This window comes from Oncorhynchus mykiss, chromosome 8 (assembly GCF_057628025.1).
Source record: "Oncorhynchus mykiss isolate SJ-2025 chromosome 8, ASM5762802v1, whole genome shotgun sequence".
In the NCBI taxonomy this organism is placed as follows: domain Eukaryota; kingdom Metazoa; phylum Chordata; class Actinopteri; order Salmoniformes; family Salmonidae; genus Oncorhynchus; species Oncorhynchus mykiss.
Window position 1 is genome coordinate 73,401,944 of NC_143029.1, and position 25,142 is coordinate 73,427,085.

At 40.1% G+C, this 25,142-nt stretch overlaps 1 protein-coding gene across 6 annotated transcripts in view; it reads left to right on the plus strand.

The window, feature by feature from the left end:
• Window positions 1–25,142, plus strand: part of LOC110530477 (acid-sensing ion channel 1C) — a 165,838-nt gene that overhangs the window by 124,630 nt on the left and 16,066 nt on the right. For 3 of the 6 annotated variants that reach the window (XM_021613578.3, XM_021613575.3, XM_021613576.3), the window contains exons 1-4: window positions 9,271–10,537; window positions 15,872–16,022; window positions 16,444–16,571; window positions 24,126–24,276. In XM_021613578.3, coding sequence (XP_021469253.1) covers window positions 9,803–10,537; window positions 15,872–16,022; window positions 16,444–16,571; window positions 24,126–24,276 — 1,165 coding nt within the window. In that variant the 5' untranslated portion in view covers window positions 9,271–9,802. Of the gene's footprint in view, window positions 1–9,270; window positions 10,538–15,871; window positions 16,023–16,443; window positions 16,572–24,125; window positions 24,277–25,142 lie in introns of those variants that run through there. The other 3 variants (XM_090182497.1, XM_090182496.1, XM_021613580.3) reach the window with 1 other exon arrangement.

A 25,142-nucleotide genomic window follows, 5' to 3' on the forward strand; every position in this document is an offset into this window, starting at 1 on the left:
ACTGTAGTGGAGCGGGTCGAGAGTTTCTTGATGTCCACATCACCAACGAACTATCATTGTCCAAACACACCAAGAAAGTCGTGACGAGGGCACGACAACGCCTTTTCCACCTCGGGATACTGAAAAGATTTGGCATGGGTCCCCAGATCTGCAAAAAGTTCTACAGCTGCCCCATTGAGAGCATCCTTAATGGTTGCATCACCGCCTGGTATGGCAACTGCACGGCATCTTTTTTATAGATTTTTCTATTGTATTATTGACTGTATGTTTGTTTATCCCATGTGTAACTCTGTGTTGTTTGTGTTACACTGCTTTGCTTTATCTTAGCCAGGTCACAGTGTAAATGAGAACTTGTTCTCAACTGTCCTACCTGGTTAAATAAAGGTGAAATAAAAAATAAATTAAAGTCTGACCGTAAGGCGCTACAGAGGGTAGCGCGTACGGCCTAGTACATCACTGGGACCAAGCTTCCTGCCATCATGGACCTATACACTAGACAGTGTCAAAGGAAGGGCCAAAAAAAATGGTCAAAGACTCCAGTCACCCAAGTCATAGACTGTTCTCTCTGCTACCACACGGCAAGCGGTACCGGAGGCGCCAAGTCTAGGTCCAAAAGGCTCCTTAACAGCTTCTACCCCTATGCCAAATGACTGCTGAACAATTAATTAAATGGCCACATGGACTATTTGCATTTACCCCCCCCCCCCCCCCCCTGTTTTTGCACTGCTGCTGCTCGCTGTTTATTATCCACAGTTTATTTAGTAAATAGTTTCTTAATTCCTTTCTTAAAACTGGGGCTTGGTTAAGGTCTTGTAAGTAAGTTATATTCGCCGAGTGTGACAAATAAAATTAGATTTGACTTGATCAGCGCAGGAAATTATTGAAAGATCTGATTATAGACATTTATAAGTAGATGAGTGGGAATGTTGGAATAGATTAACTAGATATAATCCTTCTCTTTGTAAAGTGTATTGGTACCATGAGTACCCACTTGGATAGTGAAGCACTTGGATTTTAAGCTTGTTTTACTACAATATTAGTTAACAAAGTCAAGCAAACACTGTAAAGCCTCTTGTAAAGCCTCTAATGAATAAAACTATAATATTGATATCATAGATAGTCAACCTTTGCATCTATAGTTCTGTCAGTGAATTTGAGTGATTACATTTCTCCAGTCCCATCCATCAGCTTTTTACCAAACCAGAGGTGGAGTGACTGCTTCATTCGTGTTTCAATTAAAGCTGAAATATGTAACTTTCTGGGCGACCCGACCAAATTCACATCGAAAATGTGTGTTATAGATCTGTGATTCTCATTGAAAGTAGGTCTAAGAAGCAGTAGATCTGTTTGATCTTTGCTATTTTTACATGCTTCCTCTTCTTAAGTTTCCTGCATCTTTTACTTTCAGCTTTGTACACTAGCTTCAAACAGTTAAAAATACAATATTTTGGGTTATGGAAAATCTATTTCACAGCGGTTTAGATGGTACAATGATTCTCTACACTATACTTGCTTGTTTTGTCACATAAACTGAAATTAGGCGAACTATTAGAATTTTGTCAACCAGGAAATGTCAGGGAGAGGCCTGTATAGTGCATATTTAAGGGGTCTATCTTTAATAAAACACATGTAACATCTCCTCGCTTCCACACATAGCCTACAAGCCATTTTATAAAGTCTAATAAATCCATGTAATATAGCCTACACAATAAATCCCTGATTTATTTAAGACTGGTCTAAAGGAGCATGATATGAAGAAGATGTAGTCTATTTCAGTAGAACATAATAGTACCATGATACTCTGAGTTGTTCTGATGTTAGGTCCCGACGTGGCTATGCCAGATGGCTGTGGGCTACACTAGTTCATTTAACAGAGAAGATTTGCTTAGAATTCCGAGGTATTATTTGATGTAATTTTACAGTATGAAGAATACAAAATATTTTCTCCAAATGATTTGAGGGAGTGCGCACATGCAGCTATTCGGTGTTGAGCGGTTAACAAATAAATAGGTTCTCCTATATGCTTAATTTAAAGGTATTAATGTCATTTTAGTTGTTCTACAAACACTGGGCTACATGTTTTGATTTTTAGTACATTGTATGGCTGCATGATGTGACTAATGATGATTTGAAAAAAATAGCTTGAAAGGCATGAGCTCTGCTTAGTTTTTTTGCGTAGGCTGTACACACTCCAGTAGTCTCTCATTCAAAATTTGACAAGCACTTGATATTGCCTCGAATTTCACACCGGCATCCCCTTTGTGGCCGTAATGCACCCTAAAAAAATCCATGCCTAAACAAATCCATACCTTTTCCGGCTGGAGTGCTGCATTGTGCACTTCTCCCTGAGTGTGTGCAATCCGAAGCACCTCTCACTCTCTGTCAAATGATCAGATATTTTTCACAGGCTACAAGTTAAGACAGACACATCGGGACTAGCCTATGTCGATCTACTATCCCCCATAGTACAAAAGTCAACCTGTTCTATTCTGTGCGAGAAATACATTTTCCAAACAGTCTGGGACAGTTGAAGGATGCGATAGGTCCCATAGTATTACAACCACTAGCATCAAAAAACTTTTTCATGTAATGTGGCTGATGCAACAGATTAGAACATTGATAACATTGATAAACTATTAGGCTGTTCCATTAGCAGAAAAAAACATTACCACAAGTGACTGCAAATGCAATTATACATGTAATGCTTTTATTATAAAGGTGCATTTTTATGGTGACAGTTATCTTCCCCTAACTTGAAACTCACACCCTGTTTATATATGCCAGTTAGGCTCTGCACCCCTTGTAAAGCAGATTAATGTGCCTAATTTTATGAAGTTATTTGGCCACCTTAGTTGTGATACAAAACTCATTAAGACATATGGGCTAGGCTACATGATGTTTGTGACTATGATTCGAACAAGTCGCAAAAAAATATTGTATCTTGTGCTATTTCATTTATGCACTTAAGTAGCGAATGGAGGACGCTTTCCCAGTGGTTAATTTTCATGCCAGCCAGGTAGGCTACACTCCTGTTGTAAAGAGAAGCAATGTGCTTAATATTAGGAAAGCTGAGATATAAATATAGTAGGCCTAGCCTATAGAAAGCTGATGGGATCCTCTTCTTTTTATTACCGGCTTCACTCTGTTTTCTCCCGCAATTGCATAGCCCAGTGATTCCCAAACGTTTTATAGTCCCGTAACCCTTCAAACATTCAACCTCCAGCTGCGTAGACCCTCTAGCACAAGGGCCAGTGCACTCTCAAATGTTGTTTTTTGCCATCATTGTAAGCCTACACACTATACGATACATTTATTAAACATAAGAATGAGTGACAGTTTTTGTCACAACCCGGCTCGTGGGAAGTGATACAGAGCCCTTATAAGACCACGGCACAAATAATAATATCATTATAATCAATAATTTTGCTCTTTATTTTGCCATCTTACATATAAAACCTAATTTGTTCATCGAAAATTGTGAATAACTCACCACAGGTTAATGAGAAAGGTGTTCTTGAAAGGATGCACATAACTCTGCAATGTTGTATTGTATTGGAGAGAGCATCAGTCTTAAATCATTTTCCACACACAGTCTGTGCTTGTATTTAATTTTTATGCTAGTGAGGGCCGAGAATCCACTCTCACATAGGTACGTGGTTGCAAAGGGCATCGGTGTCTTAACAGCATGATTTGCCAAGGCAGGAAACTCTGAGCGCAGCCCTATCCAGAAATCTGGCAGTGGCTTCTGATTAAATTAAATTTTCACAGAGGCAGGTTAAGAAACGAATAACGAATCCAGTTGTTTGTATTGTCCCAGCCATATCCGTGGCAGCAGGAATAATTAAGTCCTTCACAATAGCATGGGGCTTGCCTGTCCTAGCCACTCAGTAGCTCACCATAAGACGCTTCTGGACCCTTCTTATATCTGTTGCTTTTATACATGTCTTAATACTCCAAAGTCATCTTAATTCTTGCTAAAAAAAACTCCTGTGGCTTATTTTTAGAATTGGCATGTTTCGTTTCTAAATGTCTGCGCAAGAGTGATGGTTTCGGGCGAGTTGTGAGAAAGTACTTTTGCACATTTAACACACTGTGGCTGAGGAAAGGCACTACTCCCAATATAAGTGAACATATTTGAGCCTCTTCAATGGTCCAATGTTGTTCGGTGCTTTCCCGGGTAAGTGGGCAGTAGCTCTTCAGCTGCATCAGATTCACAACTGTCAGTGCCCATGCTAGCTGGGCTAGCAACAAATGTAGAATTACTCATGCTGGCATTGGATGTGCTCGTGGAAGCAGAACAATTTGTGTCGTCGACAGGTGCATGTGTAGTAGTACTGGTTGTAGCAGTACTACCTGTAGAGCTGGTATGTTTCTCTATGAACGCGGGCCTTACTTTATTTCCATATTTATCCATTTTCGAGCAAACGGAATGAGCAGCAGCTACGTTTGGCTACATTTGGACAATTAGTGGAATTCCCGTGAGAGTGTAACGGTTAATGTGATTGGATGTTAATTATTTGACTAGGCTACCTGTATTTAACATTTTGTTGTTATTTGGCTGAACACTAGATGGTTTAATTTTATTTTAGGCAGTAAAATGAGGCTACTCAGGTGATTTTTGAATCATGAATCACATTGCGCGTGTCTCAGTTTGGGAATAGCCGGCATAGCCTATAGAAATGTTGAGAAGCTCATGAGCCCTCATGAAGTATTTGATTAAATTTTCAAATACATTTCCATTGATGTCAGAGTGATTAGAGGGGCCAGGCAGTTAGCAAGTTTGGTGGGCTACTAATGACCAGCAGCAGCATCAGAGCTTGGAGAAGCCAAATTACTGTGACTAAAAGGTCATGTTGAATTTGACTGCCTTCATGACTTGCGACCACGGGGTGGCGGTAATACGGTCACTGCATCAGCCCTAGTCAGTAGTCAACCTTCAGTCTACAGATGTTTTCATGCCATACATTTTTATTCAAATTGTTTTTAGACAAAATTATCAGAGAAAAAAATGTAATCTGGGCTCGTTAAATATTCAAGTGTACTTTTTTCTTGTAGCAAAAAGAACGGGGAGGGAAAGCGTAATTAAAAAGCTGGTTAGACAAGACCACAGGCAGGCATTTAATGATCAGATAAGAACTTGTGTTTGTTAAGAACTCTATTGGACTGTGCAAGAAAAAGGTAATTGAAGCTAAAGATTTAGGCAGTGCTTCAAATCGCTTATGGTTTTATAGCTCCAACAAATATTTATTGTAAGCCCTCAAACTCGAGTCAACTCTTCACCCAGTCTTCCCCTCCTAACCGGGAGAGATTTTATCATATCCTGTTTAGTATTCAGGACTATGGATTGACACAGCCTTTTTGATTAATGAGATTTGGGGAATCCACAAAGTACGGTTTAAAGAATTAGTCTTGCCTGTTTATGAATATAGGAGATGGGCATCTTTTACTATTAAATGGATGCTTTATTTCAGTATCACACTCACCACAGGGAGGATCAGCTCAAAATTACAAACACAGACAGACACCTGGTTCCAAGGAGAAAGTCACAGAAGTATATCTAAGGATTATTTGCTGTGGGGTATGTTGAGCCATTTTTACATTCAGCATCACTACATCAAGGAAAATATAGTATTTTTTCTAACAGATATACCTACATATATTTCAGGATAATGTGTATCTCTGGAAATAAACATAATTCATGTAAATGTAACAGTTTTGAAAACATACACTCATAGAAAGAAAGGTGCTATCTAGAAAGGTGCTATCTAGATCCCCATAGGAAAACCTTCTGAAAAACCTGTTATGGTTCCAGGTAGAACCCGTCCTTGGTTCCACGTAGGACCCTTTCCACAGAGGGTTCTACATGAAACTGAAAAGGCCACTACGTGGAACCAAAAGGGGTTCTCCTATGGGTACAACCAAAGAACCGTTTTGGAACCATTTTTTGTTAGACTGTAGCTTGTTGGTACCATTTACCCTGGGAATGGGGTAAGTTGAGCATAGGGACAGGGTAAGTTGAGTCGCCTTGGGGTATGTGGGGGATGGTGTCCTGCAACAGTGGGTGATGATGCTGGTAAATCAAAGTTATATTCATAGAATGGGAGTGTGGTATATTGTACTGTATATCTTAAATGTATGCCTACATTCAGATATACAGTTGAAGTCAGAAGTTTACATACACTTTAGCCAAATATATTTAAACTCAGTTTTTCACAATTACTGACGTTTAATCCCAGTAAAATGTCCCTGTCTTAGGTCAGTTAGGATCACCACTTTATTTTAAGAATGTGAAATGTCAGAATAATAGTAGAGAGAAATATTTATTTAAGCTTTTATGTCTTTCATCACATTCTCAGTGGGTCAGAAGTTTACATACACTCAATTAGTATTTGCTAGCATTGCCTTCAAATTGTTTAACTTGGGTGATACGTTTTGGGTAGCCTTCCACAAGCTTCGCACAATAAGTTGGGTGAATTTTGGCCCATTCCTCCTGACAAAGCTGGTGTAACTCAGTCAGGTTTGTAGGCCTCCTTGCTCGCACATGCTTTTTCAGTTCTGCCCACAAATTGTCTATAGGACTGAGGTCAGGGCTTTGTGATGGCCACTCCAATACCTTGACTTTGTTGTCCTTAAGCCATTTTGCCACAACTTTGGAAGTTTGCTTGGGGTCAATGTCCATTTGGAAGACCCATTTGCGACCAAGCTTTAACTTCCTGACTGATGATGTCTTGAGATGCTGCTTCAATATATCCACATCATTGTCCATCCTCATGATGCCATCTATTTTGTGAAGTGCACCAGTCCCTCCTGCAGCAAAGCACCACCACAACATGACGTTGCCACGGTTGGGATGGTGTTATTCGGCTTGCAAACCTCCCCCTTTTTCCTCCAAACATAACGATGGTCATCATGGCCAAACATTTTTATTTTTGTTTCATCAGACCAGAGGACATTTCTCCAAAACGTACAATCTTTGTCCCCATGTGCAGTTGCAAACCGTAGTCTGGCTTTGTTATGGCGGTTTTGGAGCAGTGGCTTCTTCCTTGCTGAGCGGCCTTTCAGGTTAGGTTGACATAGGACTCGTTTTACTGTGGATATAGATAATTTTGTACCTGTTTCCTCCAGCATCTTCACAGGGTCCTTTGCTGTTGTTCTGGGATTGATTTGCACTTTTCACAACAAAGTACGTACATCTCTCGGAGACAGAATGTGTCTCTTTCCTCAGCGGTATGACGACAGTGTGGTCCCATGGTGTTTATACTTGCGCACTATTGTTTGTACAGATGAACGTGGTACCTTCAGTCATTTGGAAATTGCTCCCAAGGTTGAACCAGACTTGTGTAGGTCTGCAAATTTTTTTCTGAGGTCTTGGCTGATTTCTTTTGATTTTCCCATTATGTCAAGCAAAGAGCCACTGAGTTTGAAGGAAGGTCTTGAAATACATCAACAGGTACACCTCCAATTGACTCAAATCATGTCAATTAGCCTATCAGAAGCTTCTAAAGCCATGACATCATTTTATGGAATTTTCCAAGCTGTTTAAAGGCACAGTCAACTTAGTGTATGTAAACTTCTGACCCACTGGAATAGTGATACAGTGAATTATAAGTGAAATAACCTGTCTTTAAACAGTTGTTGGAAAAATTACTTGTGTCATGCACAAAGCAGATGTCCTAACCGATTTGCCAAAACTATACTTTGTTAACAAGAAATTTGTAGAGTGGTTGAAAAACAAGTTTTAATCACTCCAACCTAAGTGTATGTAAACTTCCGACTTCAACTGTAGATATCTCTGTTCAATATCACTTCCATTTCTTGACCATATGTCATTTGTGTGGTGGTACGGTGGCGTTTGTCTCAAATTACCCTAAGGCCAACAGTTTGACTATATTAGCCTACACAGCTACAAGGATGCACTTTCATGCTAGTTTTAGGGCCTCATATTGTGAATTATAGTGAGCCCAAATTATGTATAAAACTACAGTGTGTTTACTTTGGTTTCGAAACAAGCATCATGAAACCTTTAAAAAACTAAATTCATTTGACTTTGTGAAAATTCGTTTTTTGGACCTAAATTGAGTATCACTTTGTCCATATGGTTTCTTCCTTCACAGACTCCATATAATGGTCACATGATTGATTTTGTGTATGGTTTCCTAGAAACAAGGTGTGGCTCAACTAACCCTTTGACTCACTCTCCACCACCCTAAACTTGATTTAAAATGTATTAAAATATGTTTGCTCCATTGCAGTAACACATTTTTTATTTTACCAGGCAAGTCAGTTAAGAACAAATTCTTATTTTCAACGACGGCCTAGGAACAGTGGGTTAACTGCCTTGTTCAGGGGCAGAACGACAGATTTGTACCTTGTCAGCTCGGGGGTTTGAATTTGCAACCTTCCAGCTACAAGTCCAATGCTCTAACCACTAGGCTACCCTACCCATGACATGCTCCCAACTTGTAACCACTTAGATACAGGTGACTGGGTAGTTCAAGAGAGTTTTTTCTGCAGTCTTTGAACATCTGTCTCAGTGTTTTAAGCCCTCAAAAAATATTTGCTACAAATACTGTAGGACTTTTCCCAATTAACAGAATAGTATGTCTATTATACTCCAGTGGGGAAAAACTTGTACCACGCATGCAAAAGTGTTGTGCTGATTATGTCGTAAAATGACATGGCTCTCAATACTCTTGGGTCCAATTTCCTCTGCCTGGCTGGCTCTCGAGGTTCTGAGAGGCTCTGATTCAATGAAAAGAAAGCTGCTTCTTTCGTATCTGTTAATTGTGTAGGAGCTCCTTGGCAGCATTGCACTTTATTGGTGAAACTAACATGTAGAACTGTCTAAGACCCAAAGAATCAAAAACAAGTAGTAAAAGTGACATTTGATACTGCCTGATTACGGTAAAAGCCCTTGTGACTGATATATCAAAGTTTATAAATGCATTTGATTGATTTTCAACTAGAATTCTGAGGGTGTAATTTGAGTTCATGTCTATTGGCTAGTATCTGATTTACTGTTCTCTGGTTTATCAATAATACAGTTGTCATGGATCCCAGTAAATAAGCTGCTACTGTTGCAGCACTACTGTAGCAGAGTGTAGGTAGCAGTAGATGGAAATGGAACCAAGGCATTCCCTGTTGCAATAGGACTTTTTGCTGTATTCTTGCTTGTATTTTCGAAATACCGTTCCCCTTCCCCTCCTCGCATCTGTGCCTATTCTATCACTGGAGGAAAACAATTTCACTCAGTGGCTCCACCTCATTCCCATTCGACTGTAGAGAAAAGAGAGTGAGGGGGGAAAGTAGCTATATATTCCTGCTGCAAGTCCACAGACAAAAGCATATCTTCCAGCTGAGCAGAAGGGAGGAGTTGATAGCTTTCTAGGCAGCTTGCGCACAAAAGGCACAAACCACTGGAAACTGGGAGAACTATTGTCTCATTGTGGAGATGAAGAGGAAGGTGAAGAAGAAAAAGAGAGACAACATCTGAGCAACAGGGATACGTGTTTACAGATTTCCTAAGTGACTGATTGCTTCAGGAATTGAACTACATGCCTGCACCTGCAACATAGTATTATCACACCCATCTGTTGATGAGAGACTGGTGTTGGTTATCTTCTCTTTAAAATGTAATTACATTTTTTTTTTTTTTATTAAATCGTGAAGTTATCAAACCTAAGAACTGGACAGCTGAGTCTATCTGGAGCATCGAAAAGGATATTCTTTTTTCACTTTTTCCTGGAATTGATGACACCAGTTCAACCAGAAAACCCATTATGATTTTCCAGGAAGCCACTGTATGCAAAATGAAAACCCTAAAGCTTGCCTAAGAAGACTGTATTTTGGCTTGAACCTTACAGGTTGCCTTTGGACAGACATCATGATGTTAACTGCCCCCACATCAGAATTAAACAGCCTGGGGTCTCTACCTAACGATGCCCAGGAAACCACTATCCAGAACAAAACAGGAAGGAGGAAGAAGAGCATGCTGAAACAGTCATGGATGGAGATCACCATAGCCTTCATGAGGAGGACCAAGGTCCACGGGCTGAAGTTTGTCTTCTCCCCAGACAAGACCTTACCCCAGCGGGTCCTCTGGCTCCTGGCCTTCTTTGTGTGCATGGGTCTCCTGTTCACCTGGTCCTGGAACCGCATCCTCTACCTGATGTCCTACCCGGCCGTCACCAAGATCAAGATGGTGTGGGCTCACAACATGTCCTTCCCGGCCGTGACCTTCTGCAACCACAACCTATTCCGGGTGTCCAGTCTGACCAAGGCTGACCTATACCACAGCGGCTACTGGATGGACCTGATGCATCAGAACCACACGGTCATGGAGAGGAGCCTGGCTCTTCTGAGGGACAACCACAAGTACAGCCTCCTCAACCTGTTGGACTTCAATGGCTACACCCCGTCTCCACATTACCATGTCAACACAACTGAGATGATTGGCAGGCTGGGCCACCAACTGGAGGACATGTTGCTGGAATGCAGGTTTCGGGGGGGGAACTGCACCCATCAGAACTTCACCACTGTATGTAAAGTAACATAGTCTAGAGATATAGAGACCAATGTTTGAGAGGTGTTGTTGATGGCATTTTGTGTACATGGTAATAATAATTAATTCAAGGGTGTGTTTGAATGATATTCACTCGAGCAGGTACTCTCTAGGCAGGAGGATTGAAGGTATTGCAGTTTTAAGGCTAGCTGCTGGTATCAAGTCAGATGATTTGTCTGGTCCTTGGTAAACATGCCATGTCTTTTTGGTAACACTTATTTGAAGCGTCCGTTATAAAACATTTATAAGGCATTTATAAAGTGTGTGTTCACTATTTATTAAGCATTAGTAAAGTATTTTTGCAGCCCCTAGTCTAAAGTGAGCGCTATTTATGCTTTATAAATACTTTATAAATGTTTGGAGTGTCCAGTGTTATTTCTCAAAAGAAGATTGTCATGCCATTGGTAGACATTCCAGCAGTACCTGGTAAAAGAATAGGCACACAATAGAGGATATTTAAGGAAATATATATATACATTTGTGAATAATTAGCTTACTAAGATTTTCAAATGTGGGAGTAATGATTAATAAATGATGCGCAAACTGTTTGGAAATGTTTTAGAAATGCCTTATAAAACATTTATTATGGACCCTTCACATAAAGTATTGCAGTCTTTTCTTTAGCCTATTAAACATAATAGTTGTTCAGTGAATTGTAAGAATCCAAATAATCCAAATACAGTTTAGAGAAGGTTATTGATCCATTTCTTTACATATTGTTAACACGCTAGATGATTTTAGAGCCGCAGTGGTACGGTATAAGAAAGTGAATCCTACCACATTCACATTGTCTCCATCTCCAAACATGATCCTTTTAGTAACTGCTATTCAAACCACAGTGGCAGCTTCAGGGAAGACTAATGAAGGCATCAATAATTCAACCATTATAAATGTACAAAATTAAAGTTTACGCATCTCATATTAAATATCTGGAAGTTTATTGACTGTGTGCATCCATTTCATGAGCTTATTCCTCGGAGAGGTGGATTGCTTTAGGCTTATCAGTGAAAATAAGCCCCTGAATGCACCAGTCTATAATTATAACAGTCAGCTACTCTCAATCATTTCACCTCAAAGCTATTAGCACTCTTCAAACAGATTGCTGCTAAATTTGACATGAAAAGAAATGTCATTGTTAGTCACATTCAAGTGCTTAGTAGACATGACCAATTTATCAAGAGCACAGGTTTAGAAAAAATATGAATAGACAATTTGGGATTTGCGTTTAAGTAGCTGACAGGTCCAGAGATTTTTATCGTCTGTCATTTCAAGTTTTATCGGATTAAATGAGATTCCATCTAAAGGAGGACTTTTCTCTTTAGGTTCCGTCTTTTGACAGCTTTGACAAAGAGATTTTCCACAAAGATTTGGTACTTCATTGTGAGGCATTGTAAAGCTTCATCCTAGGGATTATTTTATATTAAACCAGCACATTTTCAAAGGTCAAACCAACAACAACAAAAAATTGAATTCCAGCTGCCATTTTGTGCAGGGGCCAGTTGCTCCGAGGGCCTCATTATGGACAGGAGGAGAGAGGAAACTGAAGCCTTGTCATGTCCGTCTGAGCCGATGTTGGTCTATCTAAGACAGGACATGGAAGCCTGACTGATATCTATAGAGAGGCTTTGTTACGCTGTCAGAGTCATCTCTCTCTTCCCCATCATCACTCTCCCTAAAACGTTCACCATAATGGATATTGAAAGGGAAATCTGTAGCCCATGGCCACAGAGTACTGGGCTACCTGTTTATCTTCTAATGTATATATGTGGGACCAGAGTATTAAGCCAGGTGGTGATTAATTCAGCAACAAGGCTTGTCTTGACCATGTTAGTGTCTGTTAGTGGCTATTAAATACTGGCATATAATGCCCCAGCTCAAATCAAATGGTAGTTGGCAGTGTGAAGGGATTAAAAAGTGGTGATTTATCCATCATAAGGCCTTATTAGTTTGATGAGACAAAATACTCCCAACAAACAGGTTTACCTTTTATATGGTAGTTGAGAGAGCAGGCAGAGGCAAGCGGGTCTCGTGCCATGATCTTGGATGTGTAATATTCCCATGTGTATGAACACTGTCATGGATAATTGTGCCCATACAGTACCTTACTGATGTATCACCTGTCCTGTGGTTATGAATATACAGTGGGGCAAAAAAGTATTTAGTCAGCCACCAATTGTGCAAGTTCTCCCACTTAAAAAGAGGAGAGGCCTGTAATTTTCATCATAGGTACACTTCAACTATGACAGACAAAATGAGAAAAAAAATCCAGAAAATCACATTGTAGGATATTTAATTAATTAATTTATTTGCAATTTATTTGAATTTATTTGAAAATAAGTATTTAGTCACCTACAAACAAGCAAGATTTCTGGCTCTCACAGACCTGTAACTTCTTCTTTAAGAGGCTCCTCTGTCCTCCACTCGTTACCTGTATTAATGGCACCTGTTTGAACTTGTTATCAGTATAAAAGACACCTGTCCACAACCTCAAACAGTCACACTCCAAACTCCACTATGGCCAAGACCAAAGAGCTGTCAGAGGACACCAGAAACAAAATTGTAGACCTGCACCAGGCTGGGAAGACTGAATCTGCAATAGGTGAGCAGCTTGGTTTGAAGAAATCAACTGTGGGAGCAATTATTAGGAAATGGAAGACATACAAGACCACTGATAATCTCCCTCGATCTGGGGCTCCACGCAAGATCTCTCCCCGTGGGGTCAAAATGATCACAAGAACGTTGAGCAAAAATCCCAGAACCACATGGGGGGACCTAGTGAATGACCTGCAGAGAGCTGGGACCAAAGTAACAAAGCCTACCATCAGTAACACACTACGCCGCCAGGGACTCAAATCCTGCAGTGCCAGACGTGTCCCCCTGCTTAAGCCAGTACATGTCCAGGCCCGTCTGAAGTTTGCTAGAGAGCATTTGGATGATCCAGAAGAAAATTGGGAGAATGTCATATGGTCAGATGAAACCAAAATATAACTTTTTGGTAAAAACTCAACTCGTCGTGTTTGGAGGACAAAGAATGCTGAGTTGCAGCCAAAGAACACCATACCTACTGTGAAGCATGGGGGTGGAAACATCATGCTTTGGGGCTGTATTTCTGCAAAGGGACCAGGACGACTGATCCGTGTAAAGGAAAGAATGAATGGGGTCATGTATCGTGAGATTTTGAGTGAAAACCTCCTTCCATCAGCAAGGGCATTGAAGATGAAACGTGGCTGGGTCTTTCAGCATGACAATGATCCCAAACACACCGCCCGGGCAACGAAGGAGTGGCTTTGTAAGAAGCATTTCAAGGTCCTGGAGTGGCCTAGCCAGTCTCCAGATCTCAACCCCATGGAAAATCTTTGGAGGGAGTTGAAAGTCCGTGTTGCCCAGCAACAGCCCCAAAACATCACTGCTCTAGAGGAGATCTGCATGGAGGAATGGGCCAAAATACCAGCAACAGTGTGTGAAAACCTTGTGAAGACTTACAGAAAACGTTTGACCTCTGTCATTGCCAACAAAGGGTATATAACAAAGTATTGAGATAAACTTTTGTTATTGACCAAATACTTTTTTTCCACCATAATTTGCAAATAAATTCATTAAAAATCCTACAATGTGATTTTCTGGATTTTTTTCCCTCATTTTGTCTGTCATAGTTGAAGTGTACCTATGATGAAAATTACAGGCCTCTCATCTTTTTAAGTGGGAGAACTTGCACATTTCGTGGCTGACTAAATACTTTTTTGCTCCGCTGTACATGTTGGTGATAACTGTATGACAGTATCGATAAAACCCTTAGAGAACTGCATGACCAATCAATTCCACCTCGGTGAAATTAAATCACTTACACAGCAAAATGCATAGAGAATTTAAAGCCATTATCGCCTTTATCTATTTTAACTTTTAGTTTTAAGTTATAGCTCACCAGCCATGTGTGTCAGTTGTGCAAAATCAGATGCAGCATTCTAAGAGGCTCCTAATGATTATTTTTGCTCTGCTGGCACACATGAAAGCAAAGTCGCCCATCTTAGAGAATTTGTAAAAAAATAAAATAATGAAACGTCAATATGAAATGTGTGAGAGATGGTGCTAAAAGAACATGGTGGTGCAATACTGGAATATCAGCACTGTATATCTCTGAATCAGTTAAACCAGCTGGCTATTTGCTGCAGGCAAAATTTTGTCTGTACCAATACTTAATAGTACAGATGTAGGATCTTAATTTGAGCCAGTTTGCTACAGCAATCTGAAGCAGTGGAATTTCTGCTGACTTCTGTGCTGCTCTTGGGAGCCAATTCTTAATAAACCTAAATCACGGCTGGCAATTCACAAAGCTTAATTATTTATTTTGTTCTCTCTTACTCAGAGTCTGCTACCATTGCCTTTCTGTTACACCACAAAATATTATTTTCACACTCAAAGGAAATGGATTTACTTTTATACAAAAGGAATTTGTCAACAGCTTGCCATTGTTCTTTGTATTTTTTGAAAAGCCAACCAGTCAATGTCATTTTTCTCACTACATGTTATTATGCATTACTGAATGCAATTTATGTACAGATGTAGAATCTTTATTTGAGCCAGTTTGTACAGCAGGAAAACAATCCTGCAGCAACAGGAAATGTGAATTATTATGTGGATTATAATATTTTGTAGAGGTTGATACATTTTCTTAAGGGAAAGTCAAGTCTGAAATTTCAAAGTTAAAATGACATGCTTCAGAAGCCTTTTAAAACATTAACTCTACTGCAAGTTGTACATTTCCTGGAAATGTTATCCTGCAAAAGGGTGATCCAATTAAGATTCTACATCTATAGATTACCATTGAGCTGCATTGGTACAAGTTAATGCTTTCAAAGGGGTCTATAAGACACTTCCTAATATAAATTGTATTTGAACAATCTAATTTAGTGTTTTGTGGGATGGAAGAGGTTGGGTTTTGGCTATATTGCTTTGGATTAACTAGAACTTTCAGTTTTAATGGAAAATACATCCTAAAGAAGTATCTAAATTACTCAGGGGAAATAAAAAAAAATGGGTCTGGGTAAAGATTGCCAGTTGCCACAGTAGAGGTGTTAATTTATTTATTCATTCATCATTCTAGTATCTTGTTTGGTTCAGTGTTTTCTAAGATAATTACCTGCAAAGCTTTCCTGCCCAGCAACCCTATCCCCAACCGCAGTTTAAATTGGTCTACACAGAGAGCAACCATTGCTCAAAGTGACTGTGCTGTTTACTGTCTGTGTTGTCGCTATGTCAAAACAATGTTGTTGCATTGAGTTAATGTCATGTACCTTCTTCTTCTTCTTGCAGATTTACACGCGGTACGGAAAATGCTACACGTTCAACTCTGGTTTGGATGGCAACCCGATGTTGACAACGTTGAAAGGCGGGACAGGAAATGGGCTGGAGATCATGTTAGATATCCAACAAGATGAATACTTACCTGTTTGGGGAGAGACAGGTGAGTACCCAGTGGTATGACACCACTTAATTAGTACCACAATAACTGATCTGTCCATAAATACAATAATAACTTTGGATTTTGGGACATTGGTCGAATGAACTTTACACATCAACCAGCCGACTGACATGCATTCATTCAAGGTTCCTTCCTAGTGCTGAATTTGACCTGTACACTATTACAACAACATATAGTTTAACAACTTATCCAACACAACATTTATTGTCTCCGTCCTGGGAAAAATAGTTCATTCTTAGCACTGCATTTTCAACACGTGACTTTATCACAACAGATGTCCAATATCCAGTAAAAACACATATCTCATTCCCAACACAACAAGCAATGTCTCTGACCAGGGAACAGCGATCAGCAGAGGTTTCTGTTGTTACATTCTCTAGCCTGCTGTTGTATGTATCCACAGATGAGACCTCGTACGAAGCAGGCATCAAGGTTCAGATTCACAGCCAGGATGAACCTCCCTTCATTGACCAGCTGGGATTTGGTGTGGCCCCTGGTTTTCAAACTTTTGTGTCATGTCAGCAGCAACTGGTACATACTGCTTAGCCTTTTGCACAAACACCTTTCCCTTCCTTCCTTCCTTTTTTTCTACTTCAATCCTCCTCTCGCTCTGCTTTTGTCTGTGTTTTTTCCAAAGCCCCAACCCTTCTTCCTTCTCCTGTCATTGGCTATACATCTGTGTCTCAGACCCTGGAGAAAAATATATTCTATTTATCTTATTGTATAATGCACGTAATAACATGCGACCAGCACAATCGCTAAATCTGAACAGAAACCGTCTAATGATTCTGAACTGAAGTAGTAACAATATAATATTTGCTACCTAGTATGTATCCAACAAGGAATACAGAAGGAGAGACAGATTGGATGTACAAAGCAGAAATTGCCGGTAAATGTATTTACACTGTTATTGGTGGCCAGAGCTACAGTACCCCAGGCAGTTCACATGCAATCTCTGACGGCTCAAAGGTATATTTTCCATATAATCTTGCTGTTGCTGATACCAGTTGGATAGAGAACAATAGCATAATATATGCTACAGATGTAAGATCTTAATTTGTTCACCCTGTTGCATGAAGACATCCTGCAATGCAGGCTTCTGAGGTTTGTCATTTTTTATTTTCCCTTATGAAAAACGTATCAATTAATTATAATCCACATAATAATTCACATTTCCTGTTGATGCAGGATTATTTTCCTGCTGTAGTGAACTGGCTCAAATTAAGATCCTACTTGTGTACATAAATTGGATTTAGTCATGCATAATAACACCATGTAGAGAGAAAAATAACATTCGGGAGACTTTGGTTTGCTTTTCATAAAATACAAAGAACGATAGAGTTACATTTTGTGGTGTAACGAAAAGGCAATGGTACCACAATGATCATGGCTTTGAGTAAGAGAGGACCAACAAAATCATTAAGCTTTGTGAATTACAGGCTGTGACTGAAGTGTAGTCAGAAATGCCTCCCAAGATTAGCACAGAATACAGCAGAAATGTCATTGCTTCAGATGCTCTCTCTCTCGTTCAAATCAATTCCACATGCTAAATAAAGACAAATCATGAATGATGGAGCATCTGGTACATCTGATCAAAAATCAAAAATATCAGAATCAAAAATAAAAGAATCAAAAATATTTCCAGAGGATTTAATTTACATTGTATGGATACATTTCAGATGGAAAAAAAGACCTAGCTATAGGCTACAGACAGTGCCTGTAACCACAGTCCTATACAGTAGCCTATTGGGCACTGTGAACAGTCGTAACGGAGCAGCAACATCTACACTGAACAAAAATATAAACACCACAAGTATTGTGTTGGTGTTGGTACAATGTTTCATGAGCTGAAATAAAAGATCCTACAAATTTCCCATAAGCGCAAAAAGCTTATTTCTCTCAAATTTCTAGCACAAATTCGTTTACATCTCTGATAGTGAGCATTTTTCCTTTGCAAAGATAGTACATCTCCCTGACAGGTGTGGCATATCAAGCAGCTAATCATATTAAACAGCATGATCATTACACATGTGCACCTTCTGCGGGGAAAAATAATAGGCCACTCTAAAATGTGCAATTTTGTCACACAACTCAATGCCACAGATTTCAAAGGATTTGAGGGAGCGTGCAATTGGCACGTTTTAATTTTTAAAATATTTATAACTAGGCAAGTCAGTTAAGAACAAATTATTATTTACAATAACGGCCTACCCCGGCGACACTGGGCAAATTGTGCGCCACCCCCTATGGGACTCCCAATCACTCCCAAGCCTCTTGCACTGAGATGCAGTGCCTTAGACCACTGCGCCACTCGGGAGCACTGCAGGAATGTTAACTGCAGGAATGTCCTCCAGTGCAGTTTCCAGAGATATTCATGTTCATTTCTCTACAATAAGCCGCCTCCGTTGTTTTAGAGAATTTGGCAGTATGTACAACCGGTCTCACAACCGTAGACCACGTGTATGGTGTTGTGTGGGCAAGCGGTTTGCTGATGTCAACATTGTGAAAGAAGTGCCCCAAGGTGGCAGTGAGGTTATGGTATAGGCAGGAATAAGCTAAGGACAATGAACACAATTACATTTTATCGATGGCAATTTGAATGCACAGAGACACTGTGACGAGATCCTGAGGCCCATTATCTTGCCATTCATTCGCCACCATCACCTCATGGCCTTATGTAGCAAGGATCTGTACACAATTCCTGGAAGCTGAAAATGCCTGCATACTCACCAGACATGTCACTCATTGAGCCTGTTGGGATGCTCTGGACCGACATGTATGACAGTGTGTTCCAGTTCCCGCCAATATCCAACAACTTCGCACAGCCATTGAAAAGGAGTTGGGCAGCATTCCACAGGCCACAATCGACAGAATGATCAACTCTGATCAACTATCTGAAGGAGATGTGTCGCGCTGCATGAGGCAAATGGTGGTCGCACCAGATACTTACTAGTTTTCTGATCCACGCCCCTACCTTTTTTAAAGTTATCTGTGACTAACAGATACGTATCTGTATTCCCATTCATGTGAAATCCATAGATTAGGGCCTAATTCATATATTTAAATTGACTGATTTCCTTATATGAACTGTAACTCTTATATGAACTGTAAAATCTTTGAAGTTGTTGCATGTTGCGTTTATATTTTTGTTCAGTATAGTATCCATTATCCAGTTGTCAGACACGAATATTAAAATCAATGTAGTCTTCCATTAGGGCAGATGTCAGGACCACGGGAGTCATTTTAATACTGAACTAAAATGTCTCTAATAAGTCTGTATTCCATGTGGTCACAATGGTCTGTTTGCCAGATCCATAGGTCATCTATTTCACAGTCCTGTCATTGTCACTAACTGTAACCATATCCAGGGTTAAATCAGTGAACATCAAACATACGTTAATAGACTCTCTTCGCAGTGTTCTTTCGAGTTGAGCACCCAATACTTCCTTCAATAATAGAACAGGTGCATGTCCATAATACCCACATTGTTTTTCACATCAAAACCCAGACAAATCAAAATGTGTCGAAGGAATGTTTTCTACTACTGCATAATCATTTAAAGAGGATAGAAAATAGTATTACAAACCGTGCACCAGCGCCGGTTCCACGCATAAGTGACATAGACGGTCTCAATTGACTCTATTGAGAGTAAGAATAGTAGATACACCAGGTGTAACTTCAGAATTTGTTTGTGCATCAGCAGTTTTTCTCTTGTTATGTCTGTCACTGACAGTCACTCAATTAGCCATGTTTGCGAACAACTTTTAGATTGGTAGTTAGTCTAGCCAGCTGTAATCATGGCCAAATACTGACCGGGCACACAGGGCTATTCATTCTCACTCAGATATCATATTAACATGGCATAAGAAATTACAAAATGTGTTGTATTGCAGGAAATGTGCTTTAAAACGGCAAATATTCCGCTCACGCCCATTTCAAAATGGGTAGAATTGCAGGAAATTTGCTCTAAAACTGCAAAAATGTCTCTCAAACCCATGTCAAAATCGGTAGAAATTCAGGAAATTTGCTCTAAAACTGCAAAATAATTTTCTCTGCCCCATGGCATAATGAGTAGAATTGAATGAAATGTTATAATATTGCAGTTTTCTCTCCCCATTGCAAAATGTAGAGAATAGCAGAACACTTGCTTTAAAACTACAACATTTTCTCTATGGCCCATGGCAAAATGTGGAGAATTGAAATTTTCTCAAGAGGGGGCCACTAAAATGTTTTTCCGCAAGGTGGGGGCCCCCCAACGAAACCTGCTTAGGGCCCCCAAAAGGCTAGAGCCAGCCCTGCATTGCACATGGTTTTTTTGTCCATAAAATAAAATCTAATAAAATCTATTGCAATAACATGCCACTCAGGCTGCAGCTCGTGAAATCCGGTGGTTTGAAAACAGTGACAGGACAGTGAAATACAGCTGTGATCTTTTGATAGATATTTTCTTTGGCAACCACTTTATTGTAAAGGACCTCAGCAAAGTGTCACTGATGTCACAATGTCACGTTTTATACACCCATTGAAGATACAAATCTCATTAGGTGTCAGAACTCAGTTTCTCTTGAGTAGGGGTTTGTGGCACTTTTCCTACTGAATGAGTTACAAACTCATCAGAAATTAATTATAATACCTAGAATTACACCTTGAACCACAAGTTATTCAAAAAATCCTTTGATTCCAGAGAAGATATTATTTGGTACAAGTCACAAGTCTCTTCAAAATCCCTCACGCCATATTCAACAGAATAACATAGGGTTATCGGTGCAGTGCATCTCTAAAACAGACAATTGGACACAACAATCCAAACAACACTGAATTCTGAATTCAATCGACTTCCCTTGTAAAGTAGCTATGAGTAGATATATAAGGTGATATGTAAATTAATCTGCTCTTATGACTAGAGCAATTCATTTATAATAATTGTACTGAATTGATTAGTGTGCCATTTAAATCTGATAGGAATCATCTATCATAGGCTCTTGAGTGGCGCAGCGGTCTAAGGCACTGCATCTCAGTGCTAGGGGCATCACTACAGGTTCAATCCCTGGTTCAATCTCGGGCTGTATCACAACCGGCCATGATCAAGAGTCCTATAGAGCGGCGCACAATTGACCCAGCCTTGTCCGGATTAGGGCAGGGTTTGGCCCGGGTAGGCCGTCATTGTAAATAAGATTTTTTCACGTAACTGACTTGCCTAGTTAAATAAAGGTTCAAAAAAATATTATAATAATCTTACTAGTAACACCATCTCAAATGAATCCAAATTGATTGCTAAAAATGTTTAACCCCATATCCTTTTGATTATTTAATGCTTTTCAAACCCTTTTCGGAGGGATTGATCAATATATCAATATATGATTATACTCCCATTCACCAGAACCACTCAAATCTGCCTCACTTCAACCACATGATACAAACAGGTCTCCCAATGTCAGTGGAAGAAATGTCTGAACTAAATCCAGTCTTTAAAGGACAACTTCATTCTGCAGCAAGCAAATACAGTATAATAACTTGGGGTGGAAATTTGGAACACTATTTTTACCAACAATCGAGCTTCAAGTGGCCGAGAACAATTATTGAAAGATGGCTGAATGACAAGAAATGTATGTTTCTGAACCAGTTTTGGGTTTGTGTCCTCAGACATGGGCTCAGCTGTTTTGGGGCTCAGTAAGATGAACACCTATAGGTTGACTGGCTGGCTGCTTACTGTGTATCTGAGAGCCAAACAAAGGGCTTTGACAGATGTTGTCCGTGTCAAGATCGGTAGTTGGTGACGTGTTCACTGGTCCTTCCCCTAAATGAGAAGTCCTATGAGGCCTGAGTAAAGGTTCAGATTCACTAGTCAGAGCCTCCTCTCCCACACTAGATAGGTTTCGGGGTGGAAGCCCTCGGCCAACTGTAACCCCAGGCTTCCAAACGTTAGTTTCCTCCCAAGTGCAGCGGTTGGCATACCATAGCATACCGTAGTGTACCATAGCATACCGTAGTGTACTGTAGCTTAACATAGCGTACTGTAGCATACCATATGTACAGTAGCGTACATAGCAAACCTCCCAATCTCATTACCGATCAAGTCTTCATGATGGAATGGACCAATCACCTCCCTCCATGTGGCTGTCGTGACCTCATTTCAACGACTGTTTCTTCCTGGTTCATCTCTGTCTTATGTCTCTTCATAACTACCATCACTATAGAATATCAGCACATAATGTTATCCTTTCCAGCTAGCACATTAAACACTCATTATCCAGTCTTTGTCTTCATAAAAGCTGTTGTATATGGTGCAACCAATATTATTGTGCAGTTATGTTTAGTTTGTTTTGTTGTTTTTGGGCTTTGCATTTGAATGTTGTACATTGCTGGGATAATCTACATCTGGCTAATGTCTTCTGTTAGCCAATCGTTGTGTTTAATGTGGTTCTATTACCCTCCCAGAGTAAAGTCCTAGGAGACATTAACCAGATTCAGAGGATCCCAGGAGTATGCAACATTCAAATGCAAAGCACAAAAACAACAAAACAAATAAACATACTGTAACTGCAAAATAATATTGGTTGCACCATATTCAACAGCTTGTATGAAGACAAAGACTGGATAATGAGTGTTTAATGTCTAGAGGGCCTGTTATTTTCTCTGGGTTTTTATTTCCTACATGGATAATGTTTATGAGAGGCTGTAGCCTGGAAATCAAGTTCCATAAAGAATAAATCAAGTATTCCATTTCAAGTCACTTCATGACTTACTGGCACTCTGTATCTGTCACACTCAGTCTTCCAATGCATGCAGATGCAAGAGACGGTCAAGGGTAGATTTGGGGAAAATGATTGAGAAGTTCGGAAAATCTCTAAGCCACACCAAGGTCTTTTCAGTTATCTGTTATGTCCAATGGGCTATGTGCTTCTCTGAATGTTGGTACATACACAAATACAGTTGAAGTGGGAAGTTTACATACACCTTAGCCAAATACATTTAAACTCAGTTTTTCACAATTCCTGACATTTAATCCTAGTAGAATTCCCTGTCTTAGGCCAGTTAGGATCACCACTTTATTTTAAGAATGTGAAATGTCAGAATAATGATTTATTTCAGCTTTTATTTCTTTCATCACATTCCCAGTGGGTCAGAAGTTTACATATACTCAATTAGTATCGGGTAGCATTGCCTTCAAATTGTTTAACTTGGGTCAAACGTTTCGTGTAGCCTTCCACAAACTTCCCACAATAAGTTGAGTGAATTTTGGCCCATTCCTCCTGACAGAGCTCAGAGTCAGGTTTGTAGGCCTCCTTGCTCGCACACGCTTTTTCAGTTTTGCCCACAAATGTTCTATGTGATTGAAGTCAGGGCTTTGTGATGGCCACTCAAATACCCTGACTTTGTTGTCCTTAAGCCATTTGCCACAACTTTGGAAGTATCCTTGGGGTCATTGTCCATTTGGAAGATCCATTTGCGACCAAGCTTTAACTTCCTGACTGATGTCTTGAGATGTTGCTTCAATATATCCACATCATTGTCCATCCTCATGATGCCATCTATTTTGTGACGTGAACCAGTCCCTCATGCAGCAAAGCACAACCCACAGCATGATGCTGCCAACCCCGTGCTTCACGATTGGGATGGTGTTCTTTGGCTTGCAAAGCCTCCCCCTTTTTCCTCCAAACATAAAGATGGTTGTTATGGCCAAACAGTTCTATTTTTGTTTCATCAGACCACAGGACATTTCTCCAAAAAGTACGATCTTTGTCCCCATCAAGTTTTAATGACTCCAACCTAAGTGTATGTAAACTTTCAGGACTAGACCTGACCTGCATCACTGATTTTCTGCATGGTGTCTGCTTGTTGCTTTCTGTGAGCTGTGTTTCTCAGTTACACCGTAGTCTGAGTGGAATATTCTTATAGATGTGAACAGAAGCCAGAAAACATGTCATTATTTCATTATGTTCCCTTATTAAATGTTCAATACATATGTTTGTTTTTTTGTCTGCTTGTGTGCACTTTTATTTTGGATTTCCTGCTGGGCTTGACTAGATGTTGTTGAAAGTGGCCAATATACTGAGGGGAAATCTATGCTCTGTTCTGTCGCAGCTTCAGTACCTCCCTCCCCCATGGGGAGACTGCAAGTCCACTCCCATCGACTCTGAGTTCTTCTCCACGTACAGCATCACAGCCTGCCGTATCGACTGCGAGACACGCTACCTGGTGGAGAACTGTAACTGCAGGATGGTCCACATGCCTGGTACTCACACACGTCTTGGCTTGACCATCACATAGTTCCTCAATGGAATATGATTAATAATGTTTTCTGTGTTGTTGTTGTCATTCATAGGAATATGTACAGTGGGGCAAAAACGTATTTAGTCAGCCACCAATTGTGCAAGTTCTCCCACTTAAAAAGATGAGAGAGGCCTGTAATTTTCATCATAGGTACACTTCAAGTATGACAGACAAAATGAGAAACAAAATCCAGAAAATCCCATTGTAGGATATTTAATGAATTTACTTGCAAATGATGGTGGAAAATTAGTAGACTGGGAAGACTGAATCTGTAATAGGTTAGCAGCTTGGTTTGGAGAAATCAACTGTGGGAGCAATTGTTAGGAAATGGAAGACATACAAGACCACTGATAATCTCCCTCGATCTGGGGCTCCACGCAAGATCTCACCCCGTGGGGTCAAAATGATCACAAGAACAGTGAGCAAAAATCCCAGAACCACACGGGGGGACCTAGTGAATGACGTGCAGAGAGCTGGGACCAAAATAACAAAGCCTACCATCAGTAACACACTACGCCGCCAGGGACTCAAATCCTGCAGTGCCAGATGTGTCCCCCTGCTTAAGCCAGTACATGTCCAGGCCCGTCTGAAGTTTGCTAGAGAGCATTTGGATGATCCAGAAGAAGATTGGGAGAATGTCATATGGTCAGATGAAACCAAAATATAACTTTTTGGTAAAAACTCAACTCGTCGTGTTTGGAGGACAAAGAATGCTGAGTTGCATCCAAAGAACACCATACCTACTGTGAAGCATGGGGGTGGAAACATCATGCTTTGGGGCTGTTTTTCTGAAAAGGGACCAGGACGCCTGATCCGTGTAAAGGAAAG